This window comes from Spermophilus citellus (assembly GCF_964194105.1).
Source record: "Spermophilus citellus genome assembly, chromosome: 8".
Classification (NCBI taxonomy): Eukaryota; Metazoa; Chordata; class Mammalia; order Rodentia; family Sciuridae; genus Spermophilus; species Spermophilus citellus.
In genome coordinates this window covers 40,309,871-40,333,296 of record NC_138189.1, presented here as the reverse complement: position 1 = coordinate 40,333,296, position 23,426 = coordinate 40,309,871, and the positions used below count along the sequence as shown (strand labels likewise).

Sequence of the window (23,426 nt, the reverse complement as noted above, 5' to 3'; positions counted from 1 at the left end):
AACTCCAGACAGGTTCCAAAGAAGAGTTTTTGCAGTCTCTTCTCTGGGTTTTTATGGAGGTTTCCTTTACCCTTCTGTGTTAGCCTCTTAAAGCACTACATCAACCTTAAAAGGGCACAGGAAAGGGCGATTTGGGAGAGTTTTTGTTTAACTCTGGGTACTGCCTTGTGGGTCTCAGTTATTTTTTTAGCAAGTCTGAAAATCCATTAGAGGCAGTTGTTGAACTGGGTGAGCACGTGAATGTAAATTTCCTTTCGGTTAAGAGAAGGCCAGTTTCCGGCCTCTGCCTGAGCACCCAGTTCGCCATTGGCCGCGTGCTCGTGGCCTGGGTCTTTACATTTCACTCAAGACACGGACGTACCTGCGCTTTAGAACTGAGATCGCTCTGTCTTCGAGACGTCAGAGACAACGTCCCAGGGCCCAAGGTCAGCCCAGGTCGGGGTTCCTGCAGCGGCGGTTGAGGCCCTGCCCGCCACTCACTACAAAGTAGCAGCGGATCCGCCTGCGGAAGCAAAGCGCAAACTTGTTACCGCGTCGGGTCCTCGCAGGGGAACCTCCGCCTGGCTGCGCGCGGCGCCTGTGTCTCGCGCGGCCCCGGGACGGACAAGGTTGCCCGCCCCGCGGACCGCCGAGAGCTGCTCTACCCCTACATTCTGGCCGCCGGGAGCAGCGGAGCTCCGGGCGGGCAAAGCTTGAGGGGACGCGAGGCAAGCCCAACCCCTAACCCAGCCTGCGGGCCGGCAGAACGCACTAGCAGCTGGAGCCCGAAGACAGAGACACTCACCGACCAACTCCGTGGGACAAAAAGGCCGGAGTTCCGCGCCAGGCACAGAGACCCGGAGGGCGGAGAGGGCGGAAAGGAGGGCGGCGGAGCAGACAACCAATCCTCAGAAAGACTCTGGGCCGGGGCGGGCGGAGAGGAGGGCCGTGAGGTGGGCGGCCAATCCCCAGAAAGTCTAGGCCCGGAGTGAGTAGGGACGGCCTGGCCATTGGCTGCTTTGGAGCTTCAGTTTGCCGGGGTCGGGGGAGGGGGAGTTCTTCCAGCTCTTGCTATGGCTGTAAAAGGAGCAGACCCTGAATAGAGAGAGTATCCTTCTTTAAGTCTCAGGCATACCAGGCGAGAATGCCGTGTTCATCTTCCCCACCAGTTCTTGGTAATGGGGAGATCTGGTTCTCTGGGACCCACGTGTCTTCCCCGAATACTTGGCTAGGGAGGCCTTCCTTGTTACTTCAGAGCTGGGACAGCCCAGCGCTTCATTTTCCTAAAAACTGCACAGCCCAGAGTGTGTTCAGGGCTTCAATCATGTCTTGTTCAACAAGCTCACCCCTGGCCTCTCCTAAACCTGAAAGACCTCGTGCTCTCTGTTCATTTATTTACAATGCTCACCAAGTAGACTGTAATCAGCTGGGGGTGGCATGGTGGAGGTAAGGTGAGTATTACAAGCATTCTCAAGATGACAGACACGAATTTGGCCAACAATTAACAAATTTAAAATATCTTTTATCATCCCCAAATTGTAGGGATAGCAATGGATATATTGGGCAACTTACCCAAGTTCAGAGAGCAGCTAGCAATTTGTTTTTGTGGGATTTGAACCCAAGCAGTCTGAACACAGAACTCTTCAAACACTATACTACACCCCCCCCCCCCACACACACACACACACACACGCACACTTTTTGTGGGAGTTGGGGCCGGAAGGGAAATCAAAAACTGGCCTTCTTCTAATTGACTGACCAAAATAGGCAACTATGGTGGAGTTGTCTGTCTATAGGCAGAAAGAACAGCTTGCCCAGAACTCTAAGGTAGAATAGGAAAGTGCTTGATCTGCTTAAGAATCCCAAAATACTTGAGCATATAGGAGAAATGTGGCCTGAGATAAGGGTGGCTTGGGGCCAGACCTGCAGGAAGCCCAGGTAGTTTGTTAATTGTGCCAAGAATGATGGAGCAAAATCCATTTATAGTGGCTTTTGAGATAAGTTCAGGATAGTCTGTATTTGGTACTAAAAGTGCTCATAATACAGTTTAAAGGGAGCTGAATCAATTGAGTTTATTATTGGGCCTGATTATTCAAGAGAATTTAATCTGTCCAAATTTAACCTGTCAGATGAAATGAATGAAACAGAGACCTAGAGGAATAGGACTCCAGATAGAAAGGCATAGACCTGTTGATAGTCCTTTTGGGGATGCATTGACTTCATATTCTCCCAAACTCTTAGTTCAATAAATGTGTACATTTCCCCTTTATGACTATTAATCCCTACCCCTGGGCTCTGTGCTCCATCCCTGCCAACCTCTTCAGATTCCCCCAAGTTATTCTCTCTGTCTCTTCTCTAATTTCTCTCTGGCTGATAGCTCCTCTGTTTATATACATTCTGTCTTGGAAGTGAATACCTCCTACCTCCATCAAATGTCCCCAGTCCCCAGGTACCACAGATGCTTTTCTTCTTCCTAACCAACCTTCAGAAAATACAATATATTTTCCCATCACCTCAGCCCTGCTCACTCCTCAACCTTGCATAGTCCAACTCTCTTTCTCACTATTTCCCTGAAATTGCTTTAATGATTAAATCCAATGGTCCTTCACTTACTCAGCTTTTCTGATATATGATCCGACTGTCCACTGCCTCTTTGGCTTCTCTTGCCTCTGAGTTGCTATCTAGGTCCCTGTTCCCCATAGTGTTCCTCTAACATTTATCTGCAGCCATCCTTTCTTTTTTTGTGGCTGAGTTCTTTTTCAGTTCCCTTCTCTTTTCACCCTGTATACTCTAGCTGACCAACTTCCCAGGTGTGACAGTAATAAAAGTCATATACTGAGTGCCAGACATTTTATACACATTATCTCTAATTCTTAAAGCAGTTACACAAGAGAGATAAGAATGTTAGCAATACAGAATGAGCACTTATGAGCCATTCATAGTATTTAACTCTTTACATGAAAATTCCATTATCATCATTTTAATAGGCCTTGAGTGACTCTCTTTCACCACACAAGGGCAGTTCTGGAATTCCAATCCTGTATCTCAGCCCACCTGCCTCCTACCACCGCATACTAGAGTCCCATATACTTAGAAGCTTTCCAGATATTGTAATCTGGATGTCTCAAAGAACCCACAAATCAGCTTGCCTCAAATATAATTCACTGTCTTCATCCAACCCTACATGTCCCTTTTGTGTCCTCTGTCTTGATGAATAACTTGTTCTTTGAGGCAAAAGGATCATTTGCATCCTGGAGTTTAAAGCTATTCTGGGCAACAGAATGAGATGCTGTCTCAAAATAAATGAACAAATAAATCCAACAAAAACAATTCTTGGTCCCCATATTTTCCTCTTTCAGGCTCTTCCACATCTCTTGGCCTCCTTCTTCAACCTGTTCTAGTCAGCCAATTTTGGATCTTCCTCTCCTCTTTATCCTCTGCCTGTTTCTTAGTTCTAACTCCATGATCTTTGTTCTGGCCACTGAAGCAGGCTCCACTCAGTCTTTCTGTCTCCAGTTTTCCCTCTTCTAATAATTATTCCACATTGTCATTATCTGCATTAGAAATTCTAGATGGTTCTTCACTGCCATCAGGAACAAGACCAACTCCCCTATCTGTCTTTCTATCATCTCCCACTTCCCACACCTCTTTATGATGCAATCATGCTGAGCTAATCACAGCTTACTGTCCTTTGAGGCAAAAGAATCATTTGCAGCTCTCCAGCACTGTCCAGAACAACTGTCTGTATGGAAATGTTCTGTCCGTGCTGTACAATATGGTAGCCACATGAGACTTTGAGTACTTGAAATATGACTAGCATAATACACGAATTCCTAATTATCATGTGGCGAAACAGTTCTCTGTCAGGTCAGGTAACATTTGGAAAGAGCACTAGATTCTGATTATGAAGCAGATAGGCCACACTCTACTGAAACCAGGGACTGAAAATAAATTGGATGATATCATAAGAAAGATATTAGTATAGGGCCAGGGGTATAGCTCAGTGGTAAAGCCTAGCATATGTGAGGCCCCAGGTCAATACAAAGCACTAAAAAAAGGAAAAAAAATGTAATTCAGTTTAACTCCCTGGCCAAAGATTAAGCATTGAATTATAGATGAGTATAGACATGCATGCAACATATTTTTAAGGCAGTTCAGTCAAACAAGAGTTAGAGTAGGTTCTAGGAATAACATATCTCCATAGGAAGCCCTTCACAATAGACAATTAGATATATTATATCAAAATACTTGCTTATCTTGATGATGAGAGATCAACTGGTTGCTCAGAATATCAACTATTTGGTTAATATAATTTTATCCTCACAGAATTTCAACTGGCTTTTGAGGAGGGAGTTTGAATAATCTTTCTCTTTTTAAAAAATGACCAAGAGGGCTGGGGTTGTGGCTCAGCGGTAGAGCGCTCACCTAGCATGGGTGGGACCTGGGTTCGATCCTCTGCACCACATAAAAAAATAAAATGCATTGTGTTTTGTCCATCTACACCAAAAACTAAATATTAAAAAAAAATGACCAAGAAACTTATAGCCCAGTGCTTTTCCTATTTTGTCCATTAATTTTCCCCAGTTAATGGAGGAATTCAAAATTTTCTCCTTGAGCTTTTTTTCTGCTGAAAACTCAAAAGTAAAGACCTGCTTCTAATATTTGCTCTTCAACCTCATCCTTACACTACTGGTATTCAATGGTACAACTGAAATTCTTGGAATCAAAACAAATTAAGTTGGTTAAGAAACCCTGAGTTCCTTTATTCTTAATTTTTTTATTATGAAAATTTCCAAGCATGTACAAAAATAGAGTTCAACAAGTCCTTGTGTATTTATCTACCCGCCAATGATCATCAACCACATTTATTTTTTGTATACTTGCTCCATCTATCACTCAAAATATTTTAAACTAAATCTCAAATGTCATGTCACTTCACTCCTAAATATTTCAGCATTCATTTCAAAACAAAAGATACAGTTATACCTGGCAACAATGCCAGCATGATTACTAAGAAAATAAACAATAATTCCAAGTTTACATTCAAATTCTTCCATTGTCTTAAAATGTCATTTTACAGTTTGTTTGTTTCAGTTGGGATTCAAACAAGGTCTACTCATATTTAGTTATTATGTTTCTTAAGTTTCTTTTAAGCCTGTTTTAGTCCAGTAAAATGATGTTCTATTTTTTTTCTTTTTGGTACTGGGTACTGAACCCAGGAATGCTTTACCACTGAGCTAAATCCCCAGTTCTTTTTATATTTTATTTTGAGACAAGGTCTGCTAAGTTGCTGAAGCTAGCCTTGAACTTGCAGCCTGCTGAGTCACTAGAACTATAGGCATGCAGTACCACACCTGGCCCTTTATCTTTTTCAGGAATAATTTTTGAGATATAATTCAGGTACTCATTTTTTTTGTTTGTCTTACAGTTTCTTTTATAAGCTAGGTACTATAAAAGTCACCTTTTTAGGTGCCCAAATTGGTGGTTTTTATTAGTTATCGAGTTTCACATAATTATTACCGTTATCTAATTCCAAAATATTTTCACATTCAACATTTTATTCCAAAAAAGAGACCCTAATTCTTGATAGCCACACTTTCTGTCTCCATGAATTTGCCTATTCTGGGCTTTTCATGTCAATGAAATCACTCAAAATGTGGCATATTGTGTCTGACTTTTTTCACTTGAGACTCATATTTTCAAGGGTTATCCACATTGTATCATGTACCTACTCCCGTCCATTTTATGATTGCATCACATTGCAGAGATATGCAGCATTTTGTTTAATCATTCATCAGTTGATGGACAAGACAGTCTTTGAAGAAACCAGGTAAGTTGTCCTAGAGTGTACCACATAGAGGATTTTGCTGATTGCTCAAGGAGGGAGTTTGAATAATCTTTCTCTTTTTAAAAAATTACCAGCTGGTGATGTTCTTGTTTTTATCTTCCCTGTTTTTTTCATAGACTTGGGAACTATTTCAGGGTTTTTGTTTGTTTTGTTTTGTTTTGGGGGTGGGAGTGGGGGAGGACATATCAGGGATTGAACCCAGTGGTGGTTACCACTGAGTCACATTCCCAGCCTGGACCTCACTAAAATGCTGAAGCTTAGGACCTCACTAAAATCCTGAAGCTGCCTTAATGTGTGATCCACCTGCCTCGGCCTCCCAAGATACTGGGCTTATAGGTGTGCACTACCATGCTCTGCTGAAAATTCATGTTCTTGAAGACTTGACTGTGAAATTTTATTTTATGGAATAAATCCTCTGTCATGCTCACTAAAGGTCCAGAGTTCCAGGCCACATCACCAGAGTCTGATTTCAAAGGCATGAGAGCAGACCTAGGAATCTGCATGTTTAACACACACCAATGGATTCTGATGCAAATTCTGAACATGGTTTAGAGAAGCATACCAGAACACAATTTTAGAAACACTGCCTAGGTATCCTTAAATATTGACTTTAATGACACTTGGCATTTCACAGAAAATGCCAGAGGAGCAACTGGTAGGGTTGGGGATACTACTTTTAGAGATACTAAAAAGGACCTAAATTAGTCCCCTGGCTAATATCTTGTGGGATGAAGATGGACATTTGAAGAAATGATGGCCAAGAAAATGTTTGTGTGTAGATGAAAATCAGCCACCATGCTTGAGTGAAGTAGCCAGATTTAGCTTTAAAGGAAATGAAAGCCAAATAGCCCCAAGAATTAGGTTACTGCATACAGTTCCAAGATATTGACCTCAAAATTTACCTATGCACTTAGATTAATGAGAATACTGTAGGAACGGTGGAAAAAGCTCTGTAAACTCAACAAGCCAAAACAACCGTTTACCCGTCAGAGATTTTATTAGCAGGACCTTAGTGGGCAGTCACAGAGGAGAATGGGGGGTGGTGGTGGGGGGAGAGCGTGTGTGTGTGCACAGAGGGGGAGAGGGGAAGAGAGAGGAGAGGAGGGCAGAGGGGGAACAGGGTGCTGATATTTATGGGCTCAATGCAGGATGAGGAGGAGCAAGGCGAGTGGGCTGTTACTTCTTCATTGGCTGAGAGTTCATGCCCCTTCAGGGATTGGAGGTGCGCCATTCAAAGTTCGAGCCATTCACAGGGATTGGAGGTGATGGTTCGCAGCCATTCAGTGCGTCATGGACCTGAGCTCCTGGAAGAGAAGCGCTCCGGGCGCCATCTTTACCAACAAATACTTCTTGATAGGGAAATATGAATTCCGAACCTGAAACCATTTTCTTTAATGTAAGCAAGAATAAGGTGTAACTTGCAAATATTCAAAGACAGCTATCTTTTGCTCTAAAAATACACCAAAACAAAGTACAATCATTCTTGTTTCAACACATTTTCATTATTTAAGTAATGCATTTTGTATCACCAAAAACTCTTGAGAATGAAGAATTGTTTTTCCCTAATTTCATGTAAAGCATGTGTGTTCACTTAATAGATGAGCAATACTTTTAAAAGCTGAAAATGGAATTCCTACTCTATGCACCTTATTAAGCTATAATAGAAGAAGGTATTGTAGCATAGGGGAAAATATTGGCTTTTTTTTTTTTTTTGGACTTCAAGGGAAAATGGATTTCAGGTAAATAAAAGTGAATTTTGATTTTCTGGAAGGGTATTTACTTAGGAATCACTGAAAGGAAATGTTTCATTGTGAGTCATAACAGCTTCCATTTGCTCAGTCCTCTTGACCTCGTTAGCATGAGCGAAGGGGTGGATGCCCAAACAAGCTATATTTTAAAAAGTATTTTATGATGGAAAATGTCAATACTTAAATGTAAGAAGAATATATAAGAAGATTCAACAATATAGAAATATTTTGCCAATTTCATTTCATCTATTTACCTATCTTTCTTTTTACTCAAGTGTTTGCAAAATTACTTGATTTCCCTAATTGTCTCAAAGTTGTCTTTAATAGTCAGTTTCTTCTAATCAGGATCCAGAGAAGATCCATAGAGTTAGTTATGTTCTTAGGTCTCTTGTATTTTATAACACCCTCCTTCCCTTATACAACCACTGATTTGTTGTAGAAAATGGATTAATTGTCCTGTCAGGTGACTCATAGTCTGGATTTGCCTTAGTGCTTCTTCTTAGTGTATTTATTACCTTCATATTTCTGTTTCCTAGCTGGATGAGATTTAGATTGAATTTTGGATCAAGGAACTTTGTACTTCCTGGTGCATCCCATTGTGAGGCTCTTTTTTGTTGTTTTTAAATGGTACTGAGGATTGAACCTAGGAATGTTCTACCTCTGAGCTACATCCCCAGCCCTTTTTATATTATTTTTTTTTTAAAGAGAGAGTGAGAGAGGAGAGAGAGAGAGAGAGAGAGAGAGAGAGAGAGAGAGAGAGAGAGAGAATTTTTAATATTTATTTTTTAGTTCTCGGCGGACACAACATCTTTGTTGGTATGTGGTGCTGAGGATCGAACCCGGGCCGCTCGCATGCCAGGCAAGCGCGCTACCACTTGAGCCACATTCCCAGCCCCCTTTTTATATTATTTTTGAGACAGGGACTAGCTAAATTGCCCAGATTGGCCTCAAACTTTCAAACTTCTGCCTCAGGCTCCCAAGGAGCTGGGATTCCCCAGATGGCAAGTACCTCACCAGGGTTCATGAGACTCTTGATTTGCCCTGTTTTTCTAGGCTTCAACAATGGGTTCAGGTAGTGTCAATCTAATCCGTTCAGTATGAAGTTAGCCTTATCACCTTTGACTCAATGGGTTTAGTGTCCATTTATGTTCATTGTCTACCCCCTTTATTTCATTGGTAGTTGTAAAAACAGCATTTTTAAAAATTTTTATTTATTGTTTTCATTGCTGGGTATCAAAACTGGGACCTTGTACATGCTAGGCAAGTTCTCTACCACTGACTACACCTCTGACCAGAATTTAGAAAGACAATTCATCATTGTCTCTGCATTTCTTAGCTGGGCTTCTATAGGGAAGAATTGCCTTCATATATTATTTGGCTACCCTGGAAAATAGTTCATACGGGGAAGTCCCCATAAATTCTTTTTTTTCCCCTTCTTATCAAATTTCAAAAGAACACACTGTCCAATAATGAGGGGAAAAGTTTTGTATTATGAATTCAGAATTTTAATATATTTGGCATTTCATTTAAAAAACTGTTTTTAAAATTGATGCTGGAGATGGTATCATGAAATGTTGGCATCAGCCTCCTGAGATGGTGTTTCTGAAAATAAAGCCACAGACCATCTATATCAGAATCTCCTGGGGGCACTGATTACTATGCAAATTCCTGGTCCCCACCAGGACCAACAGGGTCAGAGTCTTTGGAAGCAGAGCCCTGGAATCTGATTTTTTGTTTTGTTTGCTTGTGTTACCAGGGATTGAACCCGGAGGCACTTAACAACTGAGCTACCTCCACAGCCCATTTTTAGTTTTGATTTTGAGACAAGGTCTCCAGTTGCTTAGGGTCTCACTAAGTTGCTGAGGCTGGCTTTGAATTCACAATCCTCCTGCCTCAGCTTCCTTGAGCTGCTGGGATTACAGATATGGGCTACCACCCCCAGCTGGGATCTGAATTTCTGATACATCCCATTGTGAGGATTTCTAAAATCACTGTGGAATGGAGAGCTTATGAGGCAACCTTATCAGAAATCAGATATAAAGGACTGGGAGGATGCACGCTAAGATAATTATTCCAAAATCACCTTAAAGATCAACCACCAATGATTCAGAAAAAACAGGGTAGATAGTCTAGTTTAGGGCCTGCAAGAAAGACCCAACAGACAGGAGTAATACAATGCAGAGTTGACTGCCCACTGGATCCTGAACTCTCAGGAGCTTTTACCTGTAAATCCTGTAAAATATGGTTCTATATGGCAGTGAACTAATTTCCCCTGTGGGTTGACAGAAAAAGTGTTGCTTATATCCACAGCCTCAGATTTTGCACAACTGCTGTCTGCCTGGCCCCTGATCTGTGTCATGTCATCAGGTAACACAGTTCCTCTTCCATCAGGACATTGAGTGCCATCAGTATTTGAAATATCAATTATCAATGTTGTCATCCACTCTGTTTTTGCATTGCTCATCTTCTCTAGGGAACATACTTTCCATATTTTATTCAGGTTCCCTAATGCTTGACATTTAAACAAAACATTTGTTTAGTTGGTTTTCCCTAAAGTGATGATCCATTTTTATAATTTCATTTGTCTTTAGTTATTGAATTTTAAATAACATTGTTGAATGCACTGACTCACAGGGGGAAAATATAGATTTTTTTTTTAAAAAAGATTCAAACTTGATCTCCTTGTCAATTGAATTTCTTGCAGATTAGAGAAAGCTAAACTACATCTCTCAGCATTTTTCTGCACATGTACTTGGGAAGGGGGAATGGGAATCAGGTTCATGGTTCATAACAGAAATCCCTGATCTCTCTGGATGAATGAAGCCCTGTTGTATGCCAGTGAAGCTTTGTGTTATGCCAACATTCAGCTCACAGAAAAGGCATGACAAAGGACAGGACTGGGCAATCCAGCAAGGCCCTGCAGGGGAGACAATTGTATGCAGCTTCTTGTGAGATTCTTCAAGTTGGTGCCTGTGTCGGCATTGTTGTCTTCAGCCAGAAACCTGACTTGAGACTCTTGGATTAGAGCAGAGGTTGTAAACTCAAATGACTATGGTGGCCAGGAAGGTAGCTTAGAGGAATGAAGAGGCCTGAACAGCAGCTAGGAAGACATCCCCACCGGAGGCCATTTCCAACTCAGCTACTCCTGGCCATACCAGGAATGTGGACAATCAGTGGCTAAAGGTTTTGATGGTTAAGAGAAGTTGATAACTCTGAATTTTTATGTGAACTTTCTGGATTTCAAATGTTGGCATTATTTCAAACATATTTTAAACACAGCAACAGTTAAACTAGACATGTCTGCGGGCCACTATTTTGGAGCTTTTGATGGAGGGGATATATGAAATAGAAGAGGACTTATTCCTGCCAAATCAAGATGAGAGATGAAAGTCAGAGTCATGGCTAGTTTGCAGAAACTGTTAGTGGAGATTCAAATCATGAACATTATAGGGACAAATCAGCCTTATTCTGGTAAGTAGCCAAAGGCCAAGCTTGTGCAGTTGTGAGCCATTTGTCACCTCGGCTGCTCTGGGCGGTTGTACATGGATCAGTGCAGAGCCATAACTCAAATTCCATGCTGTATTGATTGTGGGCCACTGTGACATCTTCCTACAAGAAAATGATTACATTACTGAGGTACCCCTCCTCCTGAGTCCTCAGTGGGAAAGAGACCTGAGTATTTACATGGATCGCTCTGTAAAACTCCAAACCCTGACTTGCTGGCAATGAAAGTAGTGAGATTTAGTCAAATGCTTTGGTCTTTCTGAAGAGCAGTTGTCAGATAGCATGTCATGTTAGGGTTGGGTTTCAGGGTCTAGTTGCCTCCTGATTAGTCAGGGAGAAGGAGTGTGGCTATATAACTACAACATAAGGACAGAAGGGTCTTTTGTATGGTTAGCTAAGTGCATTTACAAAATTAATCTGAACTTTTCGAAGTTAAATTGAATTTAAAGAGAAATTTTAGACTTCAGAAAAGTATGTGGCATAAAATTCTGGGATGCTATAAAAGATTATGGGTATTTAGACCAGACTTCTAGTTCTAAGTCTGTCTGTAACTGGTTAGGATCTTAATTATGTGATCTCTTTTGGCCCTAAGTTGATTGAATTAGATGAATCTGACTGATATATTTAATCATTATAGTTTACATTTAATTTTTTAAAAGCTGGCTGTTTCTCTGTTATTGCTTATAGTTTCTAACTATTCCTTTGCCCATTTTTCTTTTCTTTCTTTTTTTTTTTTTTTTTTGCATTGCTGGGGATCCAACCCAGAGTTTACTGAATGTTAGACAAACACTCTACCACTGAATCATATTCCCAGCCCAGAACTCTAGCTTTTCCGACTAACATAGCTGAATCTCAAAAACATGATATTGATAAATAGAACACACACACAAAAGCACATGCTGCATGATTTTATTTATATAAACCCCCAGAAAGTTAAAAAAAAAAAAAAAAAAAAGGACTATCAACTGGGCATGGTGGCACATGCCTATAATCCTAGGAACTTGGGAGACTGAGGCATGAGGACCCTAAGTTTGAGGTCAGATTTAGCAACTTAGCAAGACCCTGTCTCAAAATAAAAATAAAAAAGGGCTGGAGATGTTGCTCAGTGGTAAATTGCCCCTGGGTTAAGTTCTCAGTACCATAACCAAAATAATTTTCAAAGCAAAACCAAACCAAACCAAACCAAAGTCAGGATGGGGTTGCCCCTTGTGAAAGGGATAGTGATTGGGAGGAGTGTGTGGGGATGAGAGGGGGTGAGGGGTTCCAGTGATGCTGGTCATGTTCTATGCCTTCATCAGGATGGTGATTACACAGGTTTGTTTGCTTTATCATAAATCACTTAGGTTTTCTGTATTTTTCAGTGCTTACATTTTAATTAAAAACATTAAAACAGAAAAATTATGATTTTCAAACTTAGCCATAAGAAATCTTTAAAAATTGTAGACCAAAGAGAAATATAGGTACTGCCCTTCTGAGGGCAGAAATCTTATTGCAGATGCCCCTGGAGGCCTTGTTATCCCAGGTAGTCCTAGGTTATCCTTAAAGCTTACACAGGATAGGCTATAATCTGGTGATCTATATATATATATAAATTTTAAATAATGTTTGTGGACCTGGAAGGAATATATAAAATGCCCCCAAAGAAAGCCCATTCTAACTCTGTTCATGGTTTGGAACAATTATTCCACTTATCTATGGTCTTACTCTCTTTTAATCAAACCCTCATTCAACAAACACTTCTTGAGCACCTACTGTGTGCCTGCAGTTCCGTAGAACTGTCAAATATTTTGGGAGTAATGGAGGAGATGTATCCCCACCTGCTCTACTGAGAAGATGAGGACCTCTCATGTCAATTTCCACAACCTAACAGAAGGACTTTTATCTTTTCAAAGTTTCTGAGCCCTTGATCTGCCCGACTCCTCATGTCTCCCAATAAGTGCCCCCCCCCATCAAGCTTTACCACTACTGGTCCCTCACTTTTTAATGACAAACTCAGAGCCTCCCACACTAATAATCTTGTTGAAAGGAACAAATAAATTGACAAATGCATTGATTTCCTCACCTCCTTCAAGCTTCTGTCTGAGATCTCTTCTTATTTTATGGCCAAATCTCTCTAGGAAATTTCATTGCTAGGGAAGCTCATTTGCTTCCATTTCCACAATTGGCCTTATTTATCAAACTCCACCCTCTCACGCTCCAAGGGCACCAGTTGTATATAATTCAGACCAGAGCCTGAAGGAGAGAGAAACCCACCAGGAAAGCAACATGATGAGTACGATGGTTTTGATCAAATGTTTCAGGTAAAGTAATGACTTGCTGAGTATCTGGGGACATTCCCAGTAGGTGCCTGGCACAGTGCCAAGTGTTCAAGGTTTTTAAAGAATTATTTAAAAAAAAAACACCTTTGACTAGAACTTCACTGGAGAAGATGAGGCTGGGAAGAGTTCCCTATGGAAGTGAGCTCTGAGGAATGAGTGGACTTGAAATAGAAGGAGAGGTGGGGGTGTTGTGAGCCTGCAGGCCTGGGGGCATGAAGTGAAAGTGATGTTTGACTTCAAAGGTGGAAGAGGTGGGCAGAAAGCCCCTCACTGGAGGTTCTTTTGAGCTCTTCCATTGTCTACTCTTCAAAGTCAAGCATCTTTAGGGTCTATCTCATCTCCTTTTCACTTACTGACCTACTCCCATAGGCATTCTATCTAACCTTCCACCTAGATTGCCAATAATAGGATTTAAATTTCTCTCCAGAGATGATGCTTACATGACTCTGGGCAACTTACGTAAACCCCGAGTCTCAGCTTTCTCTCCTTTCAAAAGGGGAATTTAAAATAACCTCTCTCACAGAACTGTAAAGAGGATTAAATGCATCTTAAAACTTGGTTCAAGAGCTGACCATTGTTACTATTATTATTTACCATCCTCAATTTTGTAGCTGCAAAACATTTGACCACTTACTCTATCTTCAAATATTCTTTGCCTGGTATTATGTGTGTTTTTTTTCTTTTTAATGTTTGGTATTGTTTTGGGTGGGGGGGGTGTCTTACTACTTTGGAAGCCCTTTTAATTTTTTGGTGGCTCCTCTTCTTCCTGATCCTTGCATGGGGAGCGCTCTATGACCACCTCCTCCCACTCTATTCTCACTCTGTTCCCTCTCCCTGGACAATTTCATCCACAATTGCCTGTCCTCCATTATCTTACATATGTTAATTACTCTTAGATTTATGTGTTCAGTTCAGACTTTTCTTCTAAGCCCTAGATTTGTATGGCCAAGGGTTTAATTGTATACAGCCAAGGGTTTATTTGATATAACTATTTAGGTGTTTTATGGTTATCTCAAAGTCATCACCTTTAAGCCAATCTCACTTCTCCCTAATCAGGTATGCCCAAGCCTCCTCTTACAGCATTTCATATCATAAAACCAAAAAACAAACAAACAAAATACATTGTCTTCATTCCAGTCAGAAACCTTGAACTTATCCTTATCTCTCACTCTAGTCATCCACAAATTCAGCTGACTGCTTCCAAAAGCCAGTCTTCAGTCTGTATGCTTCTCTTTTTCCACAGCCTCTCCTGTAAATCCAGGCTGCCAACAGCTCTGGGACTCTTAGGTTTCTCAATGGCCTCACCTAGGGCACTTCTGCTGTCCTTCAACCTTCTTTCCTATAGTGTAGCCAACTAGAGTAAACTGTTCTTTCAGCTAATCAAAATGTATTACCACATAAAAATCTCATCATGTCCCAACCTAGTTTAAAAATCCTTCAGTGGCCTTTTCAATTAGTTCTTCAAAATCAGCCAATTGTTCCAAAGGCTTAGGGAATCTCGACTATTTATAAATACAACTAGGATTCTACACCATGATTTTAGATGTTATTTCTCCATGGGAGAGATCCTAATGTGACCATCACTCCAAAGTCATCTTATCCTTATTTAATATTAATAGCATATAAAAAGTAGCAAAAATACTTATAAACAATGTGGAAGAAAACTTCATTATAAAATCCAGCAGGGCAGAGTTGGAAATGCCTGATTTTATCCAGGGATCCCCAATGCCTTTTGCAGATTCAGCTCAAATCATGTCTTTAATATCTGTTGGATACATGGTGATTAAGGGAAAAGACTGAATGGAACTGAGATACAATTCACAGAAATCATTTTGGTAATTAAACTCAAGTCTACAGCCAGGAAAACATTTTTTTTCCTCCACCAGAAAGCCACCATTTACTAACCATTTGCATATCAAATGAGCTGCAATAGCCTGTTTGGCAGTAAGGAAAATGGAAAGAGCTTACTGTGCCAGGCACAGTGTTTGAGACTGCATGAGGTTTTTAAAAAAAATCAGTAAGATCAGCCTGCGCCCCTCCAGGAACTTCCAGACAATTGGAAAAGAGACACTTGTCCAAATATTAATATTCAGTTTATTGGCTCCTGTTGTGGACAATGCCCTGGGTCTTTAGGTGTAGTATAGGGAGCAAAACCAGACCTGTTTCTTTTTTTTTTTTTTTTTTTTTCATTTTTCACCTCTAAATTTATTAATTTCAGTCTTCTTTTTATATATATATATATTTTTTTCAGACCTGTTTCTTATTTCATGTCTGATGAAGAGTCAGAAACAGACATTCATCACATTCAGACATTCAACCCCATGCACGATATTAATGGCTCTCAGATAGTAGTTGTTAGTATATGCCATACCTATTCACTGTACTTTATAGAAAACAGTGAAATGAAACTCTGAGGGGTACTCTTATTGTCTTCATTTTATAGGGAAGGAGACTGAGGCATAGAGAGGGTAAGAAACTTACCCAGTCATACAGATGATCCAGAAAGCCTGAAACCAGCATCTACTGTTTAACTACCCCTTGCCTCCATTCTGTGCTATATGGCATAAGCATATTTACAGATATGAGTTCCACGTTGGGAGGATGGATGGTGCTATAAGAATATAAACAAAATCATCTCACGTGTCTTAGGAGACACTTAAAGACTGAGTAGGTGATAGCAAAGGGAAGGAAGGCAGATGCAAAACTGTTGACAACAAGAATGTATGGCACCAATGGTCATCAGGATGGAGAACTTCATTGGTGGGGGTGGGGAAAGCATGAGGAGTTTCAGGGGCCATCTGGGAACACCTAATGGAGGAGGCAAAACTTGTAAGTTTGGTTTAGAGGATAGACAAGAGAGGAAAAGGGAAATCATGAGTTCAGAATGAATATCAGGGACAGGGAGACACTGTTGTCTTAGGATTCTTTTAGTCGTGAACAGCAGGTGCCTTGTTGAAGTTGGCCAAAGAAAAAAAGACTTTACCAGCTTGAGTTACTGAAAAGTTCAGGAGTTAGATCTGGCAGCAAGTGGGTAAATGATACTAGGATGTCTTTAACATCCCACGGTTCCTTTTTCCTGAGTTGGCTTTGTTTTCAGACAATGGAAAGAAGACAGCTCTAGATTTATATCTGATCAGTTCAGTGAATTCAGGAAGGGAGCAATTCTTACCCCCAAAGTCCCAGGGCTGACTCTTACTAACTTAGCTTGTTATTACATCCTCTTTACCAAACCAATCTCTGTGAATGGATCATGAAATGCTCTCATTGGCTGGGTCTAGTCATATGCCTTCCTCCGGAGCCAGGGACCAGGTCAGACAACACCTAAACCCTAAGGTCTGAGAACCAGGGAGGGAACATTCCCCAGAGTAGAATCCCCAAGCAATTCCTAGAAGAAGGGTAATGATTGCTGGGCCTGCAGAAGCAGAATTCCACCACAAATACTTGGCTGAAGCAGCGGTCCTCACACTTTTAAGCAAAAACTGATTTGTTATTTAGGTCTGGGATGGAGAATGGAGTCTGTATATCTAACAACATCCCAGCCCATGCCAGTGCTGCTGGTTCAAGGACCACACTTGGTGTGTGCAGAGGCATGCATACTACCTGGAGTGAATGCCTCCTTCAAATGAGGCTACTTAGTTTCAGCCCATAACCTGTTCTTCCATTTGCCTTCTTTTCCCAGCCTTATATTCTACACCTTCATATCCCTGCTCACTATATGTGGGACAGTTTTCCTCAAAGTTCTCTCATTGGTTTGTTAACATTTTCACGGTTTTACCTCTTATCCCCGCTGAATAATGTTTCCTCACTGAGTGAAGCTATGGTTACAAATCTTCAACTCAGGCCTTTTTTTTAAAATTTATTTTTATATACATGACAATAGTTGAATGTATTATACTCATTATTGCCCATTTACAGCACAAATTTTCGTAACTCTGTATATAAAGTATGTTCATGCCAAATTATGCCATTATACATGTACTCTTTTTTTTGCATTACAATTCTTAATACACATATATACCACAATTTTTCATATCTCTGTTTGTATATAGATTTGAAGTGGTGTCAACTCAGGCCTTTTCTAGTTAAGACCTATGAATATCAACCCTGTGCAAGTGTAAGATGTATTTAATGATTCATGAGTTGGACAAGCTCTGTCATGTTCAATTGATTTGTTGGGTATGTAACTTACTACCCCAGTTTCAATCTTGTTGTGTATATTGAACACTTCGGTTTAGGCTATAGGCTGTGAGAGGCATGTAAAAGTTCCCTTTAACTTGCTGAGGTAGCACTCAGTAATCAGATGCTGTTCAATTTTCATTGTGTCAGTGGTCTTTTTAATCCTGTGGATTTTGCAATCCATATGCCAACGTTGGGAGAAAACCGAACTCTTATCATGGTGTAAAATTTTCATTTCATTTAAAGATTTGAATTAATGCCTTTATAGAGGACCTGTGAAACTGAGGCCTGACTTTTAGCCTTGAGGTTGCTCTTAAACTTGTTATGTGACATTTTAAAAATCTTTGAATTTTTCTGGGCCTCAGTACCCTGATGGATCATAGTTTGGGTGTTTTGCTGACTCCTCCTCAATCAATAGTGCCCAACCTGGGTTAGCACACCGGCTTCATCTGTAACATTTGGATAACACAGAACGGGGCAGGATAGTTGATCCTTTAAACCTCTGTTAGTGATCTGCACAATAATAGTGTAATAGTGTATACCACCTGATAAAGTCATGGTGGCAACTGAAGGAGATCATAAATGTCAAGCACAGCAAGACTGACAATGGTTACAAATGAAAGTTGGCTATCATTATCATCAGGACCTATTCAGAAATTAGATTTAGGTTGTATGGCTTAAGCAGGAATATTAATGCTTATATCCACTGAAAAATACAATGCTGACATGGCTCCCCAGATGTCCAGTCTGCAGTGTTTGTCTTCTATTTCCACAACAGGTCCTAGGAGTATTAGCAATTAACAACTCTTAAATCTTATGTGTGTAACACCACTTCCCACCCAAAACATTACCCTTGGCTAGACAGAAGCTGTCTTCAATTATTATTAATTTCTCTTCTAATTCGGTTTGCCATTAAACATTAGGAATTTATCATGTGTTTCACTTGTACAAACTTCCTTTATGGACAGCCCTGGTATAACCTTGCATTGTTTCTCACAGTTGGAAAAGGTTTCTTTAAGTTCACATGAACTTATCTGCCAAGTGATGTACAAATTTGCACTTGGAGCCTGCAGTCATGACCTTCTTATGTGGGAAATGCGTATAAGGGGAAACATCACCTATCTCAAAAACCAGAGATTAGGTGCCCCTGAGAGGGATGTTTTCTTGGAGGATGAGGAAAAGTTTTGTTCTTCTTTCCACTCCATCTTTATACTTGCCCAGAAGCATGACTTTCCCTTTATACCTGCTAATGTCACAAATTGCCTGAATGCACTGCTGCATCTGGCCTCTGCCCAGACTCGGATTCCTTTCCTTTTCCGGCACCCTCTACCAGGCAGCTGCCGGCCGGCTGCTGGCCAGGGCTTTCAGGCCACTCCCATGTCCTGACCCCATTTTACTCCTTGGATTCCCGCGGGTGCCATCTGGCCGGAACCCTGGGGGAAAACTAAAAGTTGGACGTAATCACTCCTACTTCTCATGTTCTCCACGCACTAAAAAAACATAAAAGCCAGGGGATATTGGACAAGGTGGTGGTGAGGGCTCAGAGATAAGGCAGAGAGACCTAAAGACGGGGCTCAGACCGAAAGCGGTGGGTGTCCCTGTCAGCCCTCTCCTTGGCGCGCGTGCCCTAGACTGGAGTCCCCGTTTCCTCAGCCCGGGTCGGTCAGTGGCCAACGTCTGGAGCGGTCATTGGCTTCCCGAGGACGCCACGGGCTCCGGAGGAAAGCAGAGGGCCACCGCTGTGTTGGGGTTGAGGTCCGCCCTGCGGGGAGCGTGGTGCTACTGCCACAGCTGTGCGACCACCGGCCAGGCCCTGCGTTCCATCCAGAGTGGAGCCGGGCATCCAACGGAAAAGCCAAAGGCTGAGACCCTGCAGGGAGCGAGGCGCGGGCCGGCAGGGCGCGCGGCGGAGCGCTCGGAGCGGCCGGCGGACTCCCGCGGCGCGCTCGCCGCCCCTCCTCCCCGCGCGCCGGCCGCGGCCCAGGCTCCCTCGCTCCGCCACTCCCCGCCCCTCGGCCTGCCTCCCGGCCCTCCCCGCCCTCCCGCCGCCGCCTCCTCCTCCCTCCCGGCCTCCCTCTCCCAGCCAAACTGAAAGCCGGACCCCAGGCCGCCTCGCCGCCGCCCGGCCTCCTGCGCGCTCTACCATGGACAGTCCTGTTTTCACCTTGTAAAGATGGCGGTGCGGGATCGCTGCAACCTTTAGACTAATGACTGTCCGAAACATCGCCTCCATCTGTAATATGGTGAGTGGCCGCCGCCTCGGGGGTCGCGCCCGAGGCGCTGCGAGGCAAAGAAAGGGAAACCCGAGCCGCACACACGCCCGGCAGCCCGGCAGGGTGGGGACGAGGGGGCGGTGGGTCCGGTCAGCGCGGTCAGAAGTTCCCGGCCCCCAGGCTGGGCGGGCCGGCGGCGACACGAGCAGCGGGGGAGGCACCCCGAGCCCCCTGCCCCGTCACCGAGTGCCCGCCCGCCGATTCCAGGGCCCGCCGTGCCCCCGCCCTCCCGTTGCGGTGGAAGCCGCTGGCGGGGAGGTGGCCGCGCTCGAAGGTCCCCGGGGAGGGGAGTGGGGCTGAGCTGGGAGTAGGGGTCACCCATCCTGTCTTTGCAGTCAATAAGCCGGTGTTGGACTCCCTGACTGCCCTCATCTCATTTTGAGTTTAGTCCTTCGATTGTATTTACAATTCATTTTGTAACGACAGTTGGTGTATCTGGAGAAATTTGAAATGTAATAAAGCTGGTAAAAAAAAAAAGTGCAAGATTGTGGTTAGAGAGCTGAAATTCAACCTGGTTTAGGAAAGCATGATGATTGATTCTGGATACCTCAGTTTCCCTCCCTGTGAAAGAGGGGCAAGGTTCTTTGGCAATAACATTTATGGGCCCTAAAGGTGGGGATGGCTGTGGGTGTGGAGGAGGTTTCCATGGTTCTTGTGTCCCATTCACTGTAGATCTAAAGGAAGCTGGTGGGCATGGACACAGTGAAGGGACATCACTGGGCTCTAATGGGGTCTGGATCCATGACCTAGTGGTCACTTTAATTTGGGAATTTCCCATTGCTTTCCCTTCTTTTCAGTTTCTGCAGTTTGGGTACCTCCAGTTTGGGTACCCAGGGTATACCCTCTTGACACTCTCCCTTGTCAGAGCCTTGGGAAGCTCAGCTTGGGATAAGGTATTGCTCCCCTGTGCAGGGTTTGAATATTTTATTTTATTATTTATTTATTTATTTTGGTGCTGGGAATGAAATCCAAGGCCTCCTGAACTCTAGGCACACACTCTGCCACTGAGCCAACCCCCAACCCCAGGGTGTGTGCTTTGCTGGCACTCTCTAGAATTCTGTCCAGCCCCATTCAAGTGGGAACTAGTGGCAGTTTAGGGACACCTCCCCTGAAGCTGGTAATATTGACCTCTAAAAGCATCTGAGGAGGCTTGATTGAGTAGCCTTGGGGTAAAGTGTCCTTCCTCCATCACATAGCTTTTAAAATCTTCCATCCCAAATTCTGTTATGAGATCGGCACATGGCAAAGGATCATTGAGAAACCATGTGTTAACTCAGGGGTGGAAAAGTGAGACCCACTGGTTCTGGCTTCAGCTTTCAGGGCCACTGGGCAAGGCCATTGCCACAGCCAGTAGAGCAAAGGCTGGGGCTTCCCAGAGTGACAGCTGCCTGGGATTGGTGCAGGGGGAGTTAGACAATGTGGGTGGCTCTTGGAGGCTTTTTCCATTTCCTCTTTTTCCTGCCTTTCTCCACAAGGAAACAGGTTTCCTGCTTCTTCCTGTCGAGTGGCATTAATGTTGCTTGGTGCAGTGAGAAGAGATGCTTTTCTTCTCAGTGTCTCTCTGCTGTGACCAGCACCTGAGGGGACTGTGAAACCACAGCAACTTGAATGCTGTTCTTCACGCCTGCTGGGGTGGCCTCAGGCCTACAGGGTCTCTGCTCTTGGTAGTGTTCCTGTCCTGCTCCTTTGTGGTGACACCTCTCTGTATTAAAGCAGGCTGGAAACTTTGAGAGCCAGCATGTCCCAAGAGGAAGCCAGCCTCCGGATTTTTTTCCTTTTCAGTGTATCTGGGGCTCCTTGGCACACCTGGGCAGAATGTCACAACCTGTTTTCCTTGGAACTCAACCAGTGAGACAAGCTGCCTGGCAGGACATGAGAGGAGCAGGCCAGTACTGTGGTCAGAGTGTTGACACCTCCGTCCTGTGGCCACCTAAAAAGCTATCAAGTTTAGGATCACTGGGTGAAGTGAGGGCCCAGTAATTGATAAACAAGGAATTTTATCTTCCTGTTTGGACGCTGTGTCCAAAGAAGTCAGACTTCTGGGTACAAGTCCTGTAAAAGCTTTGTGTCCTTGAGCAGGTTGTTCTCTGCCTTGTCCTTGAGCAGTTTGCTCTCTGTCTTGCCTTCTTAATCTATACAAAGAAGATGACAATGGTTATTATCTCACTGGACAGTTGTTTTAAGTGAGTTACTGGGGTTCAGGAGGGAGTCCACACAGCAAGTACTCAGTGCTAGCTATCATTGTCCATAATCTTCTTTTTCATTGTGTTACCTTCCAGTTGTTAAAGGGACCATGGAGATTATGCCTCTTCCTACTGGATGGAAGCAACCACTAATATAAACAACCCACACATTATCTTTTGCAAGCTGAGTGGCACACAGAGGCCAGGATGGAAATTATTAGTCCCGCCCCTTATAAAAGGCTGTTCAGGTCACGTCTGGCCTTCCCAGACTCATTCCCAGAGCAGAAGGGTTGGTGATGAGACTGCTGTCTTTTCACCCAAGCAGACATAAATGTTCACTGGACCTCTCTTTCGTGTCTTCACTCAGAGATGAATTGTTTCCAGGTAGGTCTTTTCTGGATCTAGCCTCATTATTGGGCTTCTCTCTGGGGGGTGCTTACTGATCCTTTCCACTCCTAATTCCACTTGGTCCCAGCCATTTTGAGATTTGAGAAGTTGTAGTAAGAGTTGGTGGGACTGCATTTTTTTTTTTACTTAGTTTTTTTTTTTTTTTTAAAGAGAGAGAGAGAGGGGGGAGAGAGAAAGAGAGAGAGAAATTTTAATATATATTTTTTTTTTTTTTAGTTTTTCGGCAGACACAACATCTTTGTATGTGGTGTTGAGGATCGAACCCGGGCCGCATGCATGCCAGGCGAGCACGCTACCGCCTGAGCCACATCCCCAGCCCTGCATTTTTTTTTTTTTAAGCAGGTCATTTGGCATATTTTAAACAGGCATATGTGTGTCCCCAAAAGGGTGTTGGGATACTATCCTTCTGGGTGAGACAAACAGACCACTGAAAAGTGGACTTGTTTCCTCCACCAGAGAAGAAGGGGCTCAGCTGAGCAGAAACAAAACTTGTAGCAAATCCTCCCAGAGTTGAATATCACCTCTTGTCCCCACACTTCTTGTGCCAGTTTTAGATATAGAGAACATGGAGAATGTCCTCATTCCTGCTCTTGCCTCCCACCCCACTGAAATTTTATTGTCCTTTGGGGTTTAGTGCTGGTTCTCTTTACTTCTTCCATATGAATTCCCACCATAGTAATTCTTGATCAACTTGCTTAGTGCAAATCAGCGTGGCCAGACAGCAGTGTCTGGTTTGGAGACAGTAAAGCTTGTTTGGCTGGTGTGTTGTAATTTTGAAAATGCTCTAGCTGCTCCCAAGCATGAGGAAATGTCCTCTGTTGATAATCCTCTGATTTTTGTCCAGACCAATGGACTTGATTTTCTGTGTATTTTTATGGCCCTAAAATGGAAGTGGGTTTTTTTTTTTTTTTTTAGTTTTCTATTTGAATTGAGGAATTTTTTTAAAGAGGAAGCATTTGTTAGGAGAAACCAAATGTGACTTGTACCAT

At 42.8% G+C, this 23,426-nt stretch overlaps 2 protein-coding genes across 2 annotated transcripts in view; one reads left to right on the top strand and one right to left on the bottom strand.

Annotated features, from left to right (window-relative positions):
• LOC308654654 (uncharacterized protein) overlaps positions 1-18,965 on the bottom strand; it is a gene marked incomplete at its 5' end in the record, with an annotated part of 47,869 nt that extends 28,904 nt beyond the window's left edge. The window contains 3 exons of the mRNA XM_081304341.1: positions 362-502; positions 785-1,004; positions 18,904-18,965. Coding sequence (XP_081160467.1) covers positions 362-502; positions 785-1,004; positions 18,904-18,965 — 423 coding nt within the window. The remainder of the gene's footprint in view (positions 1-361; positions 503-784; positions 1,005-18,903) is intronic.
• Positions 18,966-19,059: 94 nt separating this feature from the next.
• The window catches only part of USP46 (ubiquitin specific peptidase 46), a 64,221-nt gene continuing 59,854 nt past the window's right edge, over positions 19,060-23,426 (top strand). The window contains exon 1 of the mRNA XM_081303951.1: positions 19,060-19,816. Coding sequence (XP_081160077.1) covers positions 19,781-19,816 — 36 coding nt within the window. The 5' untranslated portion in view covers positions 19,060-19,780. The remainder of the gene's footprint in view (positions 19,817-23,426) is intronic.